The 21,587-nt window shown below is 60.3% G+C and overlaps 2 protein-coding genes across 2 annotated transcripts in view; both read left to right on the forward strand.

Annotated features, from left to right (window-relative positions):
* LOC140402993 (regulation of nuclear pre-mRNA domain-containing protein 2-like) overlaps positions 1–21,587 on the forward strand; it is a 227,903-nt gene that overhangs the window by 83,652 nt on the left and 122,664 nt on the right.
* Positions 3,369–21,587, forward strand: part of LOC140402989 (AP-4 complex accessory subunit RUSC1-like) — a 48,127-nt gene continuing 29,908 nt past the window's right edge. Inside the window, exons 1-3 of the mRNA XM_072490645.1 lie at positions 3,369–3,499; positions 4,477–4,553; positions 10,694–10,871. Of these exons, the coding sequence (XP_072346746.1) occupies positions 3,415–3,499; positions 4,477–4,553; positions 10,694–10,871 (340 nt within the window). The 5' untranslated portion in view covers positions 3,369–3,414. The remainder of the gene's footprint in view (positions 3,500–4,476; positions 4,554–10,693; positions 10,872–21,587) is intronic.

A 21,587-nucleotide genomic window follows, 5' to 3' on the forward strand; every position in this document is an offset into this window, starting at 1 on the left:
CTGTCTGCGTGTTCCGGGTGTGTGACTGTCTGTGTGTTCCGGGTGTGTGACTGTCTGTGTGTTCAGAGTGTGTGACTGTCTGTGTGTTCCGGGTGTGTGACTGTCTGTGTGTTCAGGGTGTGTGTCTGTGTGTTCAGGGTGTGTGACTGTCTGTGTGTTCCGGGTGTGTGACTGTCTGTGTGTTCCGGGTGTGTGACTGTCTGTATTCAGGTTGTGTGTCTGTGTGTTCAGGGTGTGTGACTGTCTGTGTGTTCCGGGTGTGTGACTGTCTGTGTGTTCCGAGTGTGTGACTGTCTGTGTGTTCAGGGTGTGTGACTGTCTGTGTGTTCAGAGTGTGTGACTGTCTGTGTGTTCAGGGTGTGTGACTGTCTGTGTTCAGGGTGTGTGACTGTCTGTGTGTTCAGGGTGTGTGTCTGTGTGTTCAGGGTGTGTGTCTGTGTGTTCCGGGTGTGTGACTGTCTGTGTGTTCCGGGTGTGTGACTGTCTGTGTGTTCAGGGTGTGTGTCTGTATGTTCAGGGTGTGTGTCTGTGTGTTCAGGGTGTGTGACTGTCTGTGTTCAGGGTGTGTGACTGTCTGTGTTCAGGGAGTGTGACTGTCTGTGTGTTCCGGGTGTGTGTCTGTGTGTTCCGGGTGTGTGACTGTCTGTGTGTTCAGGGTGTGTGTCTGTCTGTGTGTTCAGGGTGTGTGTCTGTCTGTGTGTTCAGGGTGTGTATCTGTGTGTTCCGGGTGTGTGACTGTCTGTGTGTTCCGGGTGTGTGACTGTCTGTGTGTTCAGGATGTGTGACTGTCTGTGTGTTCAGGGTGTGTGTCTGTCTGTGTGTTCAGTGTGTGTGTCTGTGTGTTCCGGGTGTGTGACTGTCTGTGTGTTCAGCGTGTGTGTCTGTGTGTTCCGGGTGTGTGACTGTCTGTGTGTTCCGGGTGTGTGACTGTCTGTGTGTTCAGGGTGTGTGACTGTCTGTGTTCCGGGTGTGTGTCTGTCTGTGTGTTCAGGGTGTGTGACTGTCTGTGTGTTCCGGGTGTGTGACTGTCTGTGTGTTCAGGATGTGTGTCTGTGTGTTCAGGGTGTGTGACTGTCTGTGTTCAGGGTGTGTGACAGTCTGTGTGTTCAGGGTGTGTGACTGTCTGTATTCAGGGTGTGTGACTGTCTGTGTTCCGGGTGTGTGACTGTCTGTGTGTTCCGGGTGTGTGACTGTCTGTGTTCCGGCTGTGTGGCTGTCTGTGTTCCGGGTGTGTGACTGTCTGTGTTTCGGGTGTGTGACTGTCTGTGTTCAAGGTGTGTGACAGTCTGTGTGTTCAGGGTGTGTGACTGTTTGTATTCAGGGTGTGTGACTGTCTGTGTTCCGGGTGTGTGACTGTATGTGTGTTCAGTGTCTGTGACTGTCTGTGTTCCGGGTGTGTGACTGTCTGTGTTCCGGGTTTGTGACCGTCTGTGTTCCGAGTGTGTGACTGTCTATGTTCCGGGTGTGTGACTGTCTGTGTTCCGGGTGTGTGACTGTCTGTGTTCCGGGTGTGTGACTGTCTGTGTTCCGGGTGTGTGACAGTCTGTGTGTTCCGGGTGTGTGTCTGTGTGTTCAGGGTGTGTGACTGTCTGTGTTCCAGGTGTGTGACTGTCTGTGTTCCGGGTGTGTGACAGTCTGTGTGTTCCGGGTGTGTGACTCTATGTGTTCCGGGTGTGTGACTGTCTGTGTTCCGGGTGTGTGACTGTCTGTGTTCAAGGTGTGTGACAGTCTGTGTGTTCAGTGTGTGTGACTTTCTGTATTCAGGGTGTGTGACTGTCTGTGTTCCGGGTGTGTGACTGTATGTGTGTTCAGTGTCTGTGACTGTCTGTGTTCAGGGTGTGTGACTGTCTGTGTGTTCCGGGTGTGTGACTGTCTGTGTGTTCCGGGTGTGTGACTGTCTGTGTTCCGGGTTTGTGACAGTCTGTGTTCCGGGTGTGTGACTGTCTGTGTTCCGGGTGTGTGACTGTCTGTGTTCAGGGTGTGTGACTGTCTGTGTTCCGGGTGTGTGACTGTCTGTGTTCCGGGTGTGTGACTGTCTGTGTTCCGGGTGTGTGACAGTCTGTGTGTTCCGGGTGTGTGTCTGTGTGTTCAGGGTGTGTGACTGTCTGTGTTCCAGGTGTGTGACTGTCTGTGTTCCGGGTGTGTGGCAGTCTGTGTGTTCAGGGTGTGTGTCTGTGTGTTCCGGGTGTGTGACTGTCTGTGTTCCGAGTGTGTGACTGTCTGTGTTCAGGGTGTGTGACTGTCTGTGTTCCGGGTGTGTGACTGTCTGTGTTCAGGGTGTGTGACTGTCTGTGTGTTCAGGGTGTGTGACTGTCTGTGTTCCGGGTGTGCGACAGTCTGTGTGTTCCGGGTGTGTGACTGTCTGTGTTCCGGGTGTGTGACAGTCTGTGTGTTCCGGGTGTGTGACAGTCTGTGTGTTCCGGGTGTGCGACAGTCTGTGTGTTCCGGGTGTGTGACTGTCTGTGTTCAGGGTGTGCGACAGTCTGTGTGTTCCGGGTGTGTGACTGTCTGTGTTCCGGGTGTGTGACTGTCTGTGTTCCGGGTGTGTGACTGTCTGTGTTCCGGGTGTGTGACAGTCTGTGTTCCGGGTGTGTGACAGTCTGTGTGTTCCGGGTGTGCGACAGTCTGTGTGTTCCGGGTGTGTGACTGTCTGTGTTCAGGGTGTGCGACAGTCTGTGTGTTCCGGGTGTGTGACTGTCTGTGTTCCGGGTGTGTGACTGTCTGTGTTCCGGGTGTGTGACTGTCTGTGTTCCGGGTGTGTGACTGTCTGTGTTCCGGGTGTGTGACAGTCTGTGTTCCGGGTGTGCGATAGTCTGTGTTCCGGGTGTGCGACAGTCTGTGTTCCGGGTGTGCGACAGTCTGTGTTCCGGGTGTGTGACTGTCTGTGTTCAGGGTGTGTGACAGTCTGTGTTCCGGGTGTGCGACAGTCTGTGTTCCGGGTGTGTGACTGTCTGTGTGTTCCGGGTGTGTGACTGTCTGTGTTCCGGGTGTGCGACAGTCTGTGTTCCGGGTGTGTGACAGTCTGTGTTCCGGGTGTGTGACTGTCTGTGTGTTCCGGGTGTGTGACTGTCTGTGTTCCGGGTGTGCGACAGTCTGTGTTCCGGGTGTGTGACTGTCTGTGTTCAGGGTGTGTGACAGTCTGTGTGTTCCGGGTGTGTGACTGTCTGTGTTCCGGGTGTGTGACTGTCTGTGTTCCGGGTGTGTGACTGTCTGTGTTCCGGGTGTGTGACTCCCTCTGTGATGATCTGAGCTGGCTTTCGGCGCGCTCTGCCTCGCCAGGGGGCTGGGTGTGGGGGAGACGGGGGGGGGATGGAGGAGGTCTCTGGCCCACGCTCAGCTCTCTGCTCTCCCCTGTGTCTTCCAGGCAGCCGCACCCGTTCTTCGCCCGGTCGGAGCCGCGCGGAATGGTGTGTCATGGCCGGACCCCCGGCGAGCCCCTCCCTCGGCACAGCCTTCCCGGAGGGCGGCGTTCCTTCAGCGGGAGCACAGCGCAAGAGAGGTAGGACGTTCCGCCCCACGGCCCTGGGACTGTGGGAAGAGCGGCCGCAGGAGTGACCGCTGGCCAGTGGCTGCGTCTGTCAGCTCGGGAGCGACAGGCGATTCGCGACGGAGATCGGGGGGGGGGGGCTGTGGGTGCGTGGGACCTCCCGGGATTCCGGTATCTGGGAACAGGGCGAGGAGGTGGTGTCGAGAAAAGGTCAGGGCCGACCCTGTCGAATGGCGGAGCGGACGCGAAGGCCCGAATGAGCGACGCAGGCCCAGATTTAATTCAAGTCCTGCAGCATGGGTAGAGTACACCATTCAGCCCATCAGTCAGTACCATGACCCGCCCCCCCCCACCCTCACTATCTCCATGTCCCTCTACCCACAGAAATCTATCAATCCCCACCTCTAACCGCTCGCACAGCGGTTAGCACTGCTGCTTCACAGCGCCAGGGACCCGGGTTCGATTCCCGGCTTGGGGGTCACTGTCTGTGCGGAGTCTTCACCTTCTCCCCCGCGTGTCCGCGCGGGATTCCTCCGGGCGCTCCCGCTTCCTCCCGCAAGTCCCGAAAGACGTGCTTGCTGGGCGAATTGGACGTTCCGAATTCTCCCTCCGTGTAGCCGAACAGGCGCCGGAATGTGGCGACTAGGGGCTTTTCACAGTAACTTCACTGCCGTGTCAATGTAAGACGACTCGTGACAATAATAAAGATTGTGATTATTAACGTACTTTTTGACTTCCACAGCCCTCCGAGGGGGTTAGAATTCCAAAGGTCCGCACCTCGCTGGGCACAGAACGCTCCCCTCTCGGTCCCAAGTGGCTCCTCCCTCTCTCTGACACTCCTGGCTCCGTACTCCCCCACCCGGGCAAACCTCGGACCCCCATGCCCCCCGACCAGAAGTTCCAGGCCGCACTGTCAGCAGCACTGTCGAGATGTCATTGCCCCGCCTGTTGTCCTGCTCCCTCAGTTCTCACTGTGTTTTTCTGTCCAGGTCTGCTCCGGGACATCAATCTCGCTGTGGACAAAATCGTTTCTCATTTTAATGCTGCCCGGAACATTGTACAGAAGGTCAGTCCTGAGGGAGTGCCGCACTGTGGGAGGGTCAGTACTGAGGGAGCGCCGCACTGTCAGAGGGTCAGTACTGAGGGAGTGCCGCACTGTCAGAGGGTCAGTACTGAGGGAGCGCCGCACTGTCAGAGGGTCAGTGCTGAGGGAGCGCCGCACTGTCGGAGGGTCAGTACTGAGGGAGTGCCGCTCTGTGGGAGGGTCAGTACTGAGGGAGTGCCGCACTGTGGGAGGGTCAGTACTGAGGGAGTGCCGCACTGTGGGAGGGTCAGTACTGAGGGAGCGCCGCACTGTCAGAGGGTCAGTGCTGAGGGAGCGCCGCACTGTCAGAGGGTCAGTACTGAGGGAGAGCCGCACTGTGGGAGGGTCAGTACTGAGGGAGTGCCGCACTGTGGGAGGGTTAGTGCTGAGGGAGCGCCGCACTGTCAGAGGGTCAGTAGTGAGGGAGTGCCGCACTGTGGGAGGTTCAGTACTGAGGGAGTGCCGCACTGTCAGAGGGTCAGTACTGAGGGAGCGCTGCACTGTGGGAGGGTCAGTGCTGAGGGAGTGCCGCACTGTCAGAGGGTCAGTACTGAGGGAGCGCCGCACTGTGGGAGGGTCAGTACTGAGGGAGTGCCGCACTGTCAGAGGGTCAGTACTGAGGGAGCGCTGCACTGTGGGAGGGTCAGTGCTGAGGGAGTGCCGCACTGTCAGAGGGTCAGTACTGAGGGAGCGCCGCACTGTGGGAGGGTCAGTACTGAGGGAGTGCCGCACTGTGGGAGGGTTAGTGCTGAGGGAGCGCCGCACTGTCAGAGGGTCAGTACTGAGGGAGAGCCGCACTGTGGGAGGGTCAGTACTGAGGGAGCGCCACACTGTGGGAGGGTCAGTACTGAGGGAGTGCCGCACTGTGGGAGGGTTAGTGCTGAGGGAGCGCCGCACTGTCAGAGGGTCAGTAGTGAGGGAGTGCCGCACTGTGGGAGGGTCAGTACTGAGGGAGTGCCGCACTGTCAGAGGGTCAGTACTGAGGGAGCGCTGCACTGTGGGAGGGTCAGTGCTGAGGGAGTGCCGCACTGTCAGAGGGTCAGTACTGAGGGAGTGCTGCACTGTCAGAGGGTCAGTACTGAGGGAGCGCCGCACTGTCAGAGGGTCAGTACTGAGGGAGCGCCGCACTGTCAGAGGGTCAGTACTGAGGGAGCGCCGCACTGTCAGAGGGTCAGTGCTGAGGGAGCGCCGCACTGTGGGAGGGTCAGTACTGAGGGAGCGCCGCACTGTGGGAGGGTCAGTACTGAGGGAGTGCTGCACTGTCCGAAGGTCAGTACTGAGAGAGTGCCGCACTGTCAGAGGGTCAGTACTGAGGGAGCACCGCACTGTCAGAGGGTCAGTACTGAGGGAGCGCCGCACTGTCAGAGGGTCAGTACTGAGTGAGTGCCGCACTGTCAGAGGGTCAGTACTGAGGGAGCACCGCACTGTCAGAGGGTCAGTACTGAGGGAGCGCCGCACTGTCAGAGGGTCAGTACTGAGGGAGCGCCGCACTGTCAGAGGGTCAGTGCTGAGGGAGCGCCGCACTGTCGGAGGGTCAGTACTGAGGGAGCGCCGCACTGTCGGAGGGTCAGTACTGAGGGACTGCTGCACTGTCAGAGGGTCAGTACTGAGGGAGTGCAGCAATGTGGGAGGGTCAGTACTGAGGGAGCGCTGCACTGTCAGAGGGTCAGTACTGAGGGAGCGCCGCACTGTCGGAGGGTCAGTACTGAGGGAGTGCCGCACTGTCGGAGGGTCAGTACTGAGGGAGTGCTGCACTGTCAGAGGGTCAATACTGAGGGAGTGCAGCAATGTGGGAGGGTCAGTACTGAGGGAGCGCCGCACTGTCGGAGGGTCAGTACTGTGGGAGTGCTGCACTGTCAGAGGGTCAGTACTGAGGGAGTGCCGCACTGTTGGAGGGTCAGTACTGAGGGAGCGCCGCACTGTCAGAGGGTCAGTACTGAGGGAGTGCCGCACTGTCAGAGGGTCAGTACTGAGGGAGTGCCGCACTGTGGGAGAGTCAGCACTGAGGGAGTGCCGCACTGTCAGAGGGTCAGTACTGAGGGAGCGCCGCACTGTCAGAGGGTCAGTACTGAGGGAGCGCCGCACTGTGGGAGGGTCAGTACTGAGGGAGCGCCGCACTGTGGGAGGGTCAGTACTGAGGGAGTGCTCACTATGGGAGGGTCAGTACTGAGGGAGTGCCGCACTGTCGGAGGGTCAGTACTGAGGGAGTGCTGAACTGTAGGAGGATCAGTACTGAGGGAGTGCCGCACTGTGGGAGGGTCAGTACTGAGGGAGCGCCGCACTGTGGGAGGGTCAGTACTGAGGGAGCGCCGCACTGTGGGAGGGTCAGTACTGAGGGAGCGCCGCACTGTCGGAGGGTCAGTACTGAGGGAGTGCTGCACTGTGGGAGGGTCAGTACTGAGGGAGTGCTGCACTGCGGGAGGGTCAGTGCCGAGGGAGTGCCGCACAGTGGGAGGGTCAGTACTGAGGGAGAGCCGCACTGTCAGAGGGTCAGTACTGAGGGAGTGCCGCACTGTGGGAGGGTCAGTACTGAGGGAGCGCCGCAATGTCGGAGGGTCAGTACTGAGGAAGCGCCGCACTGTCAGAGGGTCAGTCCTGAGGGAGCGCCGCACTGTCAGAGGGTCAGTACTGAGGGAGCGCCGCACTGTGGGAGGGTCAGTACTGAGGGAGCGCCGCACTGTGGGAGGGTCAGTACTGAGGGAGTGCCGCACTGTGGGAGGGTCAGTACTGAGTGAGCGCCGCACTGTGGGAGGGTCAGTACTGAGGGAGCGCCGCACTGTCAGAGGGTCAGTACTGAGGGAGCTCCGCACTGTCAGAGGGTCAGTACTGAGGGAGCGCCGCACTGTGGGAGGGTCAGTACTGAGGGAGTGCCGCACTGTGGGAGGGTCAGTACTGAGGGAGCTCCGCACTGTGGGAGGGTCAGTACTGAGGAAGTGCCGCACTGTGGGAGGGTCAGTACTGAGGGAGTGCCGCACTGTGGGAGGGTCAGTACTGAGGGAGCGCTGCACTGTCAGAGGGTCAGTACTGCGGGAGCGCCGCACTGTCAGAGGGTCAGTACTGAGGGAGCGCCGCACTGTGGGAGGGTCAGTACTGAGGGAGCGCCGCACTGTGGGAGGGTCAGTACTGATGGAGCGCCGCACTGTGCGAGGGTCAGTACTGAGGGAGCGCCGCACTGTGGGAGGGTCAGTACTGAGGGAGCGCCGCACTGTGAGAGGGTCAGTGCTGAGGGAGCGCCGCACTGTCAGAGGGTCAGTACTGAGGGAGCGCCGCACTGTGGGAGGGTCTGTACTGAGGGAGCTCCGCACTGTGGGAGGGTCAGTACTGAGGGAGTGCCGCACTGTCGGAGGGTCAGTACTGAGGGAGTGCCGCACTGTCGGAGGGTCAGTACTGAGGGAGTGCTGCACTGTCAGAGGGTCAGTCTGAGGGAGTGCAGCAATGTGGGAGGGTCAGTACTGAGGGAGCGCCGCACTGTCGGAGGGTCAGTACTGAGGGAGTGCTGCACTGTCAGAGGGTCAGTACTGAGGGAGTGCCGCACTGTGGGAGGGTCAGTACTGAGGGAGCGCCGCACTGTCAGAGGGTCAGTACTGAGGGAGTGCCGCACTGTCAGAGGGTCAGTACTGAGGGAGTGCCGCACTGTGGGAGAGTCAGCACTGAGGGAGTGCCGCACTGTCAGAGGGTCAGTCCTGAGGGAGCGCCGCACTGTCAGAGGGTCAGTACTGAGGGAGCGCCGCACTGTGGGAGGGTCAGTACTGAGGGAGCGCCGCACTGTGGGAGGGTCAGTACTGAGGGAGTGCTCACTGTGGGAGGCTCAGTACTGAGGGAGCGCCGCACTGTCAGAGGGTCAGTACTGAGGGAGCGCCACACTGTGTGAGGGTCAGTACTGAGGGAGTGCCGCACTGTCGGAGGGTCAGTACTGAGGGAGTGCTGAACTGTGGGAGGGTCAGTACTGAGGGAGTGCCGCACTGTGGGAGGGTCAGTATTGAGGGAGCGCCGCACTGTGGGAGGGTCAGTACTGAGGGAGCGCCGCACTGTCGGAGGGTCAGTACTGAGGGAGTGCTGCACTGTGGGAGGGTCAGTACTGAGGGAGTGCTGCACTGCGGGAGGGTCAGTGCCGAGGGAGTGCCGCACAGCGGGAGGGTCAGTACTGAGGGAGAGCCGCACTGTCAGAGGGTCAGTACTGAGGGAGTGCCGCACTGTGGGAGGGTCAGTACTGAGGGAGCGCCGCACTGTCGGAGGGTCAGTACTGAGGAAGCGCCGCACTGTCAGAGGGTCAGTCCTGAGGGAGCGCCGCACTGTCAGAGGATCAGTACTGAGGGAGCGCCGCACTGTGGGAGGGTCAGTACTGAGGGAGCGCCGCACTGTGGGAGGGTCAGTACTGAGGGAGTGCCGCACTGTGGGAGGGTCAGTACTGAGTGTGCGCCGCACTGTGGGAGGGTCAGTACTGAGGGAGCGCCGCACTGTCAGAGGGTCAGTACTGAGGGAGCTCCGCACTGTCAGAGGGTCAGTACTGAGGAAGTGCCGCACTGTGGGAGGGTCAGTACTGAGGGAGTGCCGCACTGTGGGAGGGTCAGTACTGAGGGAGTGCCGCACTGTGGGAGGGTCAGTACTGAGGGAGCGCTGCACTGTGGGAGGGCCAGTACTGAGGGAGCGCTGCACTGTCAGAGGGTCAGTACTGCGGGAGCGCCACACTGTCAGAGGGTCAGTACTGAGGGAGCGCCGCACTGTGGGAGGGTCAGTACTGAGGGAGCGCCGCACTGTGGGAGGGTCAGTACTGAGGGAGCGCCGCACTGTGGGAGGGTCAGTACTGAGGGAGCGCCGCACTGTGGGAGGGTCAGTACTGAGGGAGCGCCGCACTGTGAGAGGGTCAGTGCTGAGGGAGCGCCGCACTGTCAGAGGGTCAGTACTGAGGGAGCGCCGCACTGTGGGAGGGTCAGTACTGAGGGAGCGCCGCACTGTGGGAGGGTCAGTACTGAGGGAGTGCCGCACTGTCGGAGGTTCAGTACTGAAGGAGCTCTGCACTGTGGGAGGGTCAGTACTGAGGGAGCGCCGCACTGTCGGAGGGTCAGTACTGAGGGAGCGCTGCAATTTCGGAGGGTCAGTACTGAGGGAGTGCCGCACTGTGGGAGGGTCAGTACTGAAGGAGCTCTGCACTGTGGGAGGGTCAGTACTGAGGGAGCGCCGCACTGTCGGAGGGTCAGTACTGAGGGAGCGCTGCACTGTCGGAGGGTCAGTACTGAGGGAGCGCCGCACTGTGGGAGGGTCAGTACTGAGGGAGTGCCGCACTGTGGGAGGGTCAGTACTGAAGGAGCGCTGCACTGTCGGAGGGTCAGTATTGAGGGAGTGCCGCGCTGTGGGAGGGTCAGTACTGAGGGAGCGCCGCACTGTGGGAGGGTCAGTACTGAGAGAGTGCTGCACTGTCAGAGGGTCAGTACTGCGGGAGTGCCGCACTGTGGGAGGGTCAGTACTGAGGGAGCGCCGCACTGTCAGAGGGTCAGTACTGAGGGAGTGCCGCACTGTCAGAGGGTCAGTACTGAGGGAGTGCCGCACTGTCAGAGGGTCAGTACTGAGGGAGCGCCGCACTGTGGGAGGGTCAGTACTGAGGGAGTGCCGCACTGTGGGAGGGTCAGTACTGAGGGAGCGCCGCACTGTCAGAGGGTCAGTACTGAGGGAGTGCCGCACTGTCAGAGGGTCAGTACTGAGGGAGTGCCGCACTGTCAGAGGGTCAGTACTGAGGGAGCGCTGAACTGTCAGAGGGTCAGTACTGAGGGAGCGCTGAACTGTCAGAGGGTCAGTACTGAGGGAGCGTCGCACTGTCAGAGGGTCAGTACTGAGGGAGCGCCGCTCTGTCAGAGGGTCAGTACTGAGGGAGCGCTGAACTGTCAGAGGGTCAGTACTGAGGGAGTGCCGCACTGTGGGAGGGTCAGTACTGAGGGAGTGCCGCACTGTCAGAGGGTCAGTACTGAGGGAGCGCTGAACTGTCAGAGGGTCAGTACTGAGGGAGCACCGCACTGCGTGAGGGTCAGTGCTTCTGCGATGTAACCTGTATCGAGAGCTGTTCAGCGAACACACGTCGGCCGTTTGTCAAGCGAATGATGATAGTTTCTCTCTCTCTTTCACGATAGGCCCAGCTTGGAGATAGCAGGGTGAACCCGTCAGTGGGCTGGCTGGTGTGGGAACATCTCTGCCCCGCTCTCTACACTGTGCTCAGCGATGGGCTGAATCCTCATCAACAGGACCTGATCGTGGGCCGCAGGCCTAACTCAGTGTGGTCGGTCGTGGCAGCATCAGTGAAAACATCTGGTAAAGCAATGGCTCCGTGCGGACCAGCTGGGACCCCGGCATAGATCCCCTCCCCCTCTGAAGGTGCTGACTCTCATTGGGGTACAGGGTCTCCCTCCCCCTCTGAAGGTGCTGACTCTCACTGGGGTACAGACTCCCCCTCCTCTCCTGAAGGTGCTGACTCTCACTGGGGTACAGGGTCCCCCTCCTCTCCTGAAGGTACTGACTCTCACTGGGGTACAGGGTCACCCCTCCTCTCCTGAAGGTACTGACTCTCACTGGGGTACAGGGTCCCCCTCCTCTCCTGAAGGTGCTGACTCTCACTGGGGTACAGACTCCCCCTCCTCTCCTGAAGGTGCTGACTCTCACTGGGGTACAGGGTCCCCCTCCTCGCCTGAAGGTGCTGACTCTCACTGGGGTAGAGACTCCCCCTCCTCTCCTGAAGGTGCTGACTCTCACTGGGGTACAGACTCCCCCTCCTCTCCAGAAGGTGCTGACTCTCACTGGGGTACAGGGTCCCCCTCCTCTCCTGAAGGTGCTGACTCTCACTGGGGTACAGACTCCCCCTCCTCTCCTGAAGGTGCTGACTCTCACTGGGGTACAGGTCCCCCTCCTCTCCTGAAGGTGCTGACTCTCACTGGGGCACAGGGTCCCCCTCCTCTCCTGAAGGTGCTGACTCTCACTGGGGTACAGTCCCCCTCCTCTCCTGAAGGTGCTGACTCTCACTGGGGTACAGCCTCCCCCTCCTCTCCTGAAGGTGCTGACTCTCACTGGGGTACAGGGTCCCCCTCCTCTCCTGAAGGTGCTGACTCTCACTGGGGTACTGGGTCCCCCTCCTCGCCTGAAGGTGCTGACTCTCACTGGGGTACAGGGTCCCCCTCCTCTCCTGAAGGTGCTGACTCTCACTGGGGTACAGGGTCCCCCTCCTCTCCTGAAGGTGCTGACTCTCACTGGGTACAGACTCCCCCCTCCTCTCCTGAAGGTGCTGACTCTCACTGGGGCCCAGACTCCCCCTCCTCTCCTGAAGGTGCTGACTCTCACTGGGGTACAGCGTCCCCCTCCTCGCCTGAAGGTGCTGACTCTCACTGGGGTACAGACTCCCCCTCCTCTCCTGAAGGTGCTGACTCTCACTGGGGTACAGACTCCCCCTCCTCTCCTGAAGGTGCTGACTCTCACTGGGGTACAGACTCCCCCTCCTCTCCTGAAGGTGCTGACTCTCACTGGGGTACAGACTCCCCCTCCTCTCCTGAAGGTGCTGACTCTCACTGGGGTACAGGTCCCCCTCCTCTCCTGGTGGTGCTGACTCTCACTGGGTACAGACTCCCCCCTCCTCTCCTGAAGGTGCTGAATCTCACTGGGGTACAGGGTCCCCCTCCTCTCCTGAAGGTGCTGACTCTCACTGGGGTACAGACTCCCGCTCCTCTCCTGAAGGTGCTGACTCTCACTGGGGTACAGACTCCCCCTCCTCTCCTGAAGGTGCTGACTCTCACTGGGGTACAAGATCCCCCTCCTCTCCTGAAGGTGCTGACTCTCACTGGGGTACAGACTCCCCCTCCTCTCCTGAAGGTGCTGGCTCTCACTGGGGTACAGACTCCCCCTCCTCTCCTGAAGGTGCTGACTCTCACTGGGGCACAGACTCCCCCTCCTCTCCTGAAGGTGCTGACTCTCACTGGGGTACAGACTCCCCCTCCTCTCCTGAAGGTGCTGGCTCTCACTGGGGTACAGGGTCACCCTCCTCTCCTGAAGGTGCTGACTCTCACTGGGGTACAGACTCCCCCTCCTCTCCTGAAGGTGCTGACTCTCACTGGGGTACAGGTCCCCCTCCTCTCCTGAAGGTGCTGACTCTCACTGGGGTACAGACTCCCCCTCCTCTCCTGAAGGTGCTGACTCTCACTGGGGTACAGACTCCCCCTCCTCTCCTGAAGGTGCTGACTCTCACTGAGGTACAGGGTCTCCCTCCCCCTCTGAAGGTGCTGACTCTCACTGGGGTACAGGGTCCCCCTCCTCTCCTGAAGGTGCTGACTCTCACTGGGGTACAGACTCTCCCTCCTCTCCTGAAGGTGCTGACTCTCACTGGGGTACAGACTCCCCCTCCTCTCCTGAAGGTGCTGACTCTCACTGGGGTACAGACTCCCCCTCCTCTCCTGAAGGTGCTGACTCTCACTGGGGCCCAGACTCCCCCTCCTCTCCTGAAGGTGCTGACTCTCACTGGGGTACAGCGTCCCCCTCCTCGCCTGAAGGTGCTGACTCTCACTGGGGTACAGACTCCCCCTCCTCTCCTGAAGGTGCTGACTCTCACTGGGGTACAGACTCCCCCTCCTCTCCTGAAGGTGCTGACTCTCACTGGGGTACAGACTCCCCCTCCTCTCCTGAAGGTGCTGACTCTCACTGGGGTACAGACTCCCCCTCCTCTCCTGAAGGTGCTGACTCTCACTGGGGTACAGGTCCCCCTCCTCTCCTGGTGGTGCTGACTCTCACTGGGTACAGACTCCCCCCTCCTCTCCTGAAGGTGCTGAATCTCACTGGGGTACAGGGTCCCCCTCCTCTCCTGAAGGTGCTGACTCTCACTGGGGTACAGACTCCCGCTCCTCTCCTGAAGGTGCTGACTCTCACTGGGGTACAGACTCCCCCTCCTCTCCTGAAGGTGCTGACTCTCACTGGGGTACAAGATCCCCCTCCTCTCCTGAAGGTGCTGACTCTCACTGGGGTACAGACTCCCCCTCCTCTCCTGAAGGTGCTGGCTCTCACTGGGGTACAGACTCCCCCTCCTCTCCTGAAGGTGCTGACACTCACTGGGGCACAGACTCCCCCTCCTCTCCTGAAGGTGCTGACTCTCACTGGGGTACAGACTCCCCCTCCTCTCCTGAAGGTGCTGACTCTCACTGGGGTACAGGGTCACCCTCCTCTCCTGAAGGTGCTGACTCTCACTGGGGTACAGACTCCCCCTCCTCTCCTGAAGGTGCTGACTCTCACTGGGGTACAGGTCCCCCTCCTCTCCTGAAGGTGCTGACTCTCACTGGGGTACAGACTCCCCCTCCTCTCCTGAAGGTGCTGACTCTCACTGGGGTACAGACTCCCCCTCCTCTCCTGAAGGTGCTGACTCTCACTGAGGTACAGGGTCTCCCTCCCCCTCTGAAGGTGCTGACTCTCACTGGGGTACAGGGTCCCCCTCCTCTCCTGAAGGTGCTGACTCTCACTGGGGTACAGACTCTCCCTCCTCTCCTGAAGGTGCTGACTCTCACTGGGGTACAGACTCCCCCTCCTCTCCTGAAGGTGCTGACTCTCACTGGGGTACAGACTCCCCCTCCTCTCCTGAAGGTGCTGACTCTCACTGGGGTACAGACTCCCCCTCCTCTCCTGAAGGTGCTGACTCTCACTGGGGTACAGGACCCCTCCTCTCCTGAAGGTGCTGACTCTCACTGGGGTACAGACTCCCCCTCCTCTCCTGAAGGTGCTGCTCTCACTGGGGTACAGGGTCCCCCTCCTCTCCTGAAGGTGCTGACTCTCACTGGGGTACAGACTCCCCCTACTCTCCTGAAGGTGCTGACTCTCACTGGGGTACAGACTCCCCCTCCTCTCCTGAAGGTGCTGACTCTCACTGGGGTACAGGGTCCCCCTCCTCTCCTGAAGGTGCTGACTCTCACTGAGGTACAGGGTCTCCCTCCCCCTCTGAAGGGGCTGACTCTCACTGGTGTACAGGGTCCCCCTCCTCTCCTGAAGGTGCTGACTCTCACTGGGGTACAGGGTCCCCCTCCTCTCCTGAAGGTGCTGACTCTCACTGGGGTACAGACTCCCCCTCCTCTCCTGAAGGTGCTGACTCTCACTGGGGTACAGGGTCTCCCTCCTCTCCTGAAGGTGCTGACTCTCACTGGGGTACAGGGTCTCCCTTCTCTCCTGAAGGTGCTGCTCTCACTGGGGTACAGACTCCCCCCTCCTCTCCTGAAGGTGCTGACTCACACTGGGGTACAAACTCCCCCTCCTCCCCTGAAGGTGCTGACTCTCACTGGGGTACAGGGTCCCCCTCCTCTCCTGAAGGTGCTGACTCTCACTGGGGTACGGACTCCCCCTCCTCTCCTGAAGGTGCTGACTCTCACTGGGGTACAGACTCCCCCTTCTCTCCTGAAGGAGCTGACTCTCACTGGGGTACAGACTCCCCCTCCTCTCCTGAAGGTGCTGACTCTCACTGGGGTACAGGTCCCCCTTCTCTCCTGAAGGTGCTGACTCTCACTGGGGTACAGACTCCCCCTCCTCTCCTGAAGGTGCTGACTCTCACTGGGGTACAGGGTCCCCCTCCTCTCCTGAAGGTGCTGACTCTCACTGGGGTACAGGGTCCCCCTCCTCTCCTGAAGGTGCTGACTCTCACTGGGGTACGGACTCCCCCTCCTCTCCTGAAGGTGCTGACTCTCACTGGGGTACAGGGTCCCCCTCCTCTCCTGAAGGTGCAAACTCTCACTGGGGTACAGACTCCCCCTCCTCTCCTGAAGGTGCTGACTCTCACTGGGGTACGGACTCCCCCTCCTCTCCTGAAGGTGCTGACTCTCACTGGGGTACAGGGTCCCCCTCCTCTCCTGAAGGTGCTGACTCTCACTGGGGTACAGGGTCCCCCTCCTCTCCTGAAGGTGCTGACTCTCACTGGGGTACAGCTTGCCTCCTCTCCTGAAGGTGCTGACTCTCACTGGGGTACAGACTCCCCCTTCTCTCCTGAAGGTGCTGACTCTCACTGGGGTACAGACTCCCCCTCCTGAAGGTGCTGACTCTCACTGGGGTACAGGGTCCCCCTCCTCTCCTGAAGGTGCTGACTCTCACTGGGGTACAGCTTGCCTCCTCTCCTGAAGGTGCTGACTCTCACTGGGGTACAGACTCCCCCTTCTCTCCTGAAGGTCAGAGGGTCAGTACTGAGGGAGCGCCGCACTGTCAGAGGGTCAGTACTGAGTGAGTGCCGCACTGTGGGAGGGTCAGTACTGAGGGAGCACCGCACTGTCAGAGGGTCAGTACTGAGGGAGCGCCGCACTGTCAGAGGGTCAGTACTGAGGGAGCGCCGCACTGTCGCAGGGTCAGTACTGAGGGAGTGCTGCACTGTCAGAGGGTCAGTACTGAGGGAGTGCAGCAATGTGGGAGGGTCAGTACTGAGGGAGCGCCGCACTGTCGGAGGGTCAGTACTGAGGGAGTGCTGCACTGTCAGAGGGTCAGTACTGAGGGAGTGCCGCACTGTGGGAGGGTCAGTACTGAGGGAGCGCCGCACTGTCAGAGGGTCAGTACTGAGGGAGCGCCGCACTGTCAGAGGTTCAGTACTGAGGGAGCGCCGCACTGTCAGAGGGTCAGTGCTGAGGGAGTGCCGCACTGTCGGAGGCTCAGTGCTGAGGGAGCGCCGCACTGTGGGAGGGTCAGTACTGAGGGAGTGCCGCACTGTCAGAGGGTCAGTACTGAGGGAGCGCCGCACTGTCAGAGGGTCAGTACTGAGGGAGTGCCGCACTGTGGGAGGGTCAGTACTGAGGGAGCGCCGCACTGTCAGAGGGTCAGTACTGAGGGAGTGCCGCACTGTGGAAGGGTCAGTACTGAGGGAGCGCCGCACTGTGAGAGGGTCAGTACTGAGGGAGTGCCACGCTGTCAGAGGGTCAGTACTGAGGGAGCGCCGCACTGTGGGAGGGTCAGTACTGAGGGAGTGCCGCACTGTGGGAGGGTCAGTACTGAGGGAGTGCCGCACTGTCAGAGGGTCCGTACTGAGGGAGCGCCGCACTGTGGGAGGGTGCTGACTCTCACTGGGGTACAGACTCCCCCCTCCTCTCCTGAAGGTGCTGACTCTCACTGGGGTACAGACTCCCCCTCCTCTCCTGAAGGTGCTGACTCTCACTGGGGTACAGGGTCCCCCTCCTCTCCTGAAGGTGCTGACTCTCACTGGGGTACAGGGTCCCCCTCCTCTCCTGAAGGTGCTGACTCTCACTGGGGTACAGGGTCCCCCTCCTCTCCTGAAGGTGCTGATTCTCACTGGGGTACAGACTCCCCCTCCTGTCCTGAAGGTGCTGACTCTCACTGGGGTACAGGACCCCTCCTCTCCTGAAGGTGCTGACTCTCACTGGGGTACAGACTCCCCCTCCTCGCCTGAAGGTGCTGACTCTCACTGGGGTACAGACTCCCCCTCCTCTCCTGAAGGTGCTGACTCTCACTGGGGTACAGACTCACCCTCCTCTCCTGAAGGTGCTGACTCTCACTGGGGTACAGACTCCCCCTACTCTCCTGAAGGTGCTGACTCTCACTGGGGTACAGACTCCCCCTCCTCTCCTGAAGGTGCTGACTCTCACTGGGGTACAGGGTCCCCCTCCTCTCCTGAAGGTGCTGACTCTCACTGGGGTACAGACTCCCCCTACTCTCCTGAAGGTGCTGACTCTCGCTGGGGTACAGGGTCCCCCTCCTCTCCTGAAGGTGCTGACTCTCACTGGGGTACAGACTCCCCCTCCTCTCCTGAAGGTGCTGACTCTCACTGGGGTACAGGGTCCCCCTCCTCTCCTGAAGGTGCTGACTCTCACTGGGGTACAGACTCCCCTCCTCTCCTGAAGGTGCTGACTCTCACTGGGGTACAGGGTCCCCCTCCTCTCCTGAAGGTGCTGACTCTCACTGAGGTACAGGGTCTCCCTCCCCCTCTGAAGGTGCTGACTCTCACTGGGGTACAGGGTCCCCCCCCTCGCCTGAAGGTGCTGACACTCACTGGGGTACAGGGTCCCCCTCCTCTCCTGAAGGTGCTGACTCTCACTGGGGTACAGACTCCCCCTCCTCTCCTGAAGGTGCTGACTCTCACTGGTGTACAGGGTCCCCCTCCTCTCCTGAAGGTGCTGACACTCACTGGGGTACAGGGTCCCCCTCCTCTCCTGAAGGTGCTGACTCTCACTGGGGTACAGACTCCCCCTCCTCTCCTGAAGGTGCTGACTCTCACTGGGGTACAGGGTCCCCCTCCTCTCCTGAAGGTGCTGACTCTCACTGGGGTACAGACTCCCCCTCCTCTCCTGAAGGTGCTGACTCTCACTGGGGTACAGACTCCCCCTCCTCTCCTGAAGGTGCTGTCTCTCACTGGGGTACAGGGTCCCCCTCCTCTCCTGAAGGTGCTGACTCTCACTGGGGTACAGACTCCCCCTGCTCCCCTGAAGGTGCTGACTCTCACTGGGGTACAGACTCCCCCTCCTCTCCTGAAGGTGCTGACTCTCACTGGGGTACAGACTCCCCCTTCTCTCCTGAAGGAGCTGACTCTCACTGGGGTACAGACTCCCCCTCCTCTCCTGAAGGTGCTGTCTCTCACTGGGGTACAGGGTCCCCCTCCTCTCCTGAAGGTGCTGACTCTCACTGGGGTACAGGTCCCCCTTCTCTCCTGAAGGTGCTGACTCTCACTGGGGTACAGACTCCCCCTCCTCTCCTGAAGGTGCTGACTCTCACTGGGGTACAGGGTCCCCCTCCTCTCCTGAAGGTGCTGACTGTCACTGGGGTACGGACTCCCCCTCCTCTCCTGAAGGTGCTGACTCTCACTGGGGTACAGGGTCCCCCTCCTCTCCTGAAGGTGCTGACTCTCACTGGGGTACAGCTTGCCTCCTCTCCTGAAGGTGCTGACTCTCACTGGGGTACAGACTCCCCCTTCTCTCCTGAAGGTGCTGACTCTCACTGGGGTACAGACTCCCCCTCCTCTCCTGAAGGTGCTGACTCTCACTGGGGTACAGGGTCCCCCTCCTCTCCTGAAGGTGCTGACTCACTGGGGTACAGCTTGCCTCCTCTCCTGAAGGTGCTGACTCTCACTGGGGTACAGACTCCCCCTTCTCTCCTGAAGGTGCTGACTCTCACTGGGGTACAGAGTCCCCCTCCTCTCCTGAAGGTGCTGACTCTCACTGGGGTACAGCTTGCCTCCTCTCCTGAAGGTGCTGACTCTCACTGGGGTACAGACTCCCCCTCCTCTCCTGAAGGTGCTGACTCTCACTGGGGTACGGGGTCTCCCTCCTCGCCTGAAGGTGCTGACTCTCACTGGGGTTCAGACTCCCCCTCCTCTCCTGAAGGTGCTGACTCACACTGGGGTACAGACTCCCCCTCCTCCCCTGAAGGTGCTGACTCTCACTGGGGTACAGACTCCCCCTCCTCTCCTGAAGGTGCTGACTCTCACTGGGGTACAGACTCCCCCTTCTCTCCTGAAGGTGCTGACTCTCACTGGGGTACAGGGTCCCCCTCCTCTCTTGAAGGTGCTGACTCTCACTGGGGTACAGACTCCCCCTCCTCTCCTGAAGGTGCTGACTCTCACTGGGGTACAGACTCCCCCTCCTCTCCTGAAGGTGCTGACTTTCACTGGGGTACAGACTCCCCCTTCTCTCCTGAAGGAGCTGACTCTCACTGGGGTACAGACTCCCCCTCCTCTCCTGAAGGTGCTGACTCTTACTGGGGTACAGACTCCCCCTCCTCTCCTGAAGGTGCTGACTCTCACTGGGGTACAGACTCCCCCTCCTCTCCTGAAGGTGCTGACTCTCACTGGGGTACAGGGTCCCCCTCCTCTCCTGAAGGTGCTGACTCTCACTGGGGTACAGGGTCCCCCTCCTCTCCTGAAGGTGCTGACTCTCACTGGGGTACGGACTCCCCCTCCTCTCCGGAAGGTGCTGACTCTCACTGGGGTACAGACTCCCCCTTCTCTCCTGAAGGTGCTGACTCTCACTGGGGTACAGACTCCCCCTCCTCTCCTGAAGGTGCTGACTCTCACTGGGGTACAGACTCCCCCTTCTCTCCTGAAGGTGCTGACTCTCACTGGGGTACAGACTCCCCCTCCTCTCCTGAAGGTGCTGACTCTCACTGGGGTACAGGGTCCCCCTCCTCTCCTGAAGGTGCTGACTCTCACTGGGGTACAGACTCCCCCTCCTCTCCTGAAGGTGCTGACTCTCACTGGGGTACGGGGTCTCCCTCCTCGCCTGAAGGTGCTGACTCTCACTGGGGTACAGGGTCCCCCTCCTCTCCTGAAGGTGCTGACTCTCACTGGGATACAGGGTCCCCCTCCTCTCCTGAAGGTGCTGACTCTCACTGGGGTACAGACTCCCCCTCCTCTCCTGAAGGTGCTGACTCTCACTGGGGTACAGACTCCCCCTCCTCTCCTGAAGGTGCTGACTCTCACTGGGGTACAGGGTCCCCCTCCTCTCAAAGAACAAAGAACAATGCAGCACAGGAACAGGCCCTTCGGCCCTCCAAGCCTGTTCCGGTCATGATACTAACCTTGGCCCAAACCCTCAGCCCTTCCTCGTGCCGTGTCCCTCTATACCCGTCCTGTCCATGTGTTTGTCAAGATGCCTTTTGAACGCCGTTAATGTATCTGTTTCCACAGCCTCCTCTGGCCACGCGTTCCAGGCACTCACCACCCTCTGTGTACACCTGCCTCGCACATCCCCTCTAAACTTTGCCCCACGGACCTTAAACCTGTGCCCCCTGGTGACTGACCCCTCCACCCTGGGAAAGAGTGCCTGCCCATCCACTCTATCCACGCTCCTCATAATCTTGCAGACCTCGATCAGGTCGCCCCTCAACCTCCGTCTCTCTAATGAAAACAGTCCGAGTCTACCCAGCCTCTCCTCATCGCTAACACCCTCCAGACCCGGCAACATCCTGGTGAACCTCCCCTGCACCCTCTCCAAAGCCTCCACATTCTTCCGGTAGCGTGGCGACCAGAATTGTGCGCAACATTCCAAGTGCGGCCTAACCAAGGTTCCGTACAACTGCAGCCTGACTTGCCAGTTTTTATACTCGATGCCCCGTCCAATGAAGGCGAGCATTCCGTCTGCTTTCTTGACGACCTTGTCCACTTGTGTTGCCACCTTCAAAGATCTGTGGGCCTGCACGCCCAGATCTCTGACTTTCTATATCCCGAAGAGTTTTGCCATTTACGGTATATTTCCACTCTGTGTTAGACCGACCAAAATGCATTGCCTCACATTTGTCTGGATTAAACTGCATTTGCCATTTCTCTGCCCAAGTCACCAACCTTCTTTCCCATGCGCCCCCCTCTCACTCCTCTCCCCATGTCCCTCACTCTTTCTCTTCTCTCCCCATGTCCCCCCCTCTCTCTCCGCTCCCCATGTCCCCCTCCCTCTCTCTCCCCATGTCCCTCTTTCTGTCCTCTCCCCATGTCCCTCTCTCTCTCCTCTCCCCATGTCCCCCTCCCTCTCTCTCTCTCCCCATGTCCCTCCCTATCTCTCCACTCCCCATGTCTCCCCCCCTCTCTCTCCTCTCCCCATGTCCCCCTTCCTCTCTCCCCATGCCCCCCCTCTCTCTCCTCTCCCCATGTCCCCCTTCCTCTCTCTCCCCATGTCCCTCTCCTCTCCCCATGTCCCTCTCTCTTTCTCTTCTCTCCCCATGTCCCCTCTCTCTCCTGTCCCCATGTCCCTCACTCTCTCTCTTCTCTCCCCATGTCCCTCCCTCTCTCTCTCCTCTCCCCATATTCCCCCCTCGGACTCTCCCCATGTCCCCTCCCTCTCTCTCCCCATGTCCCTCTCTCTATGTCCCTCTCCCTCTCCCCATGTCCCCCTCCCTCTCACTCTCCCCATGACCCTCCCTCTCTCTCTACTCTCCCCATGTTCCTCTCACTCTCCCCATGTCCCTCTCTCTCTCTCCTCTCCCCATGTCCCCCTCCCTCTCTCTCCCCATGTCCCCCTCCCTCTCTCTCTCCCCATGTCCCACTCCCTCTCTCTCTCCCCATGTCCCTCTCCCTCTCTCTCCCCATGTCCCCCTCCCTCT

Source organism: Scyliorhinus torazame, chromosome 26 (assembly GCF_047496885.1).
Source record: "Scyliorhinus torazame isolate Kashiwa2021f chromosome 26, sScyTor2.1, whole genome shotgun sequence".
Taxonomy (NCBI): Eukaryota; Metazoa; Chordata; class Chondrichthyes; order Carcharhiniformes; family Scyliorhinidae; genus Scyliorhinus; species Scyliorhinus torazame.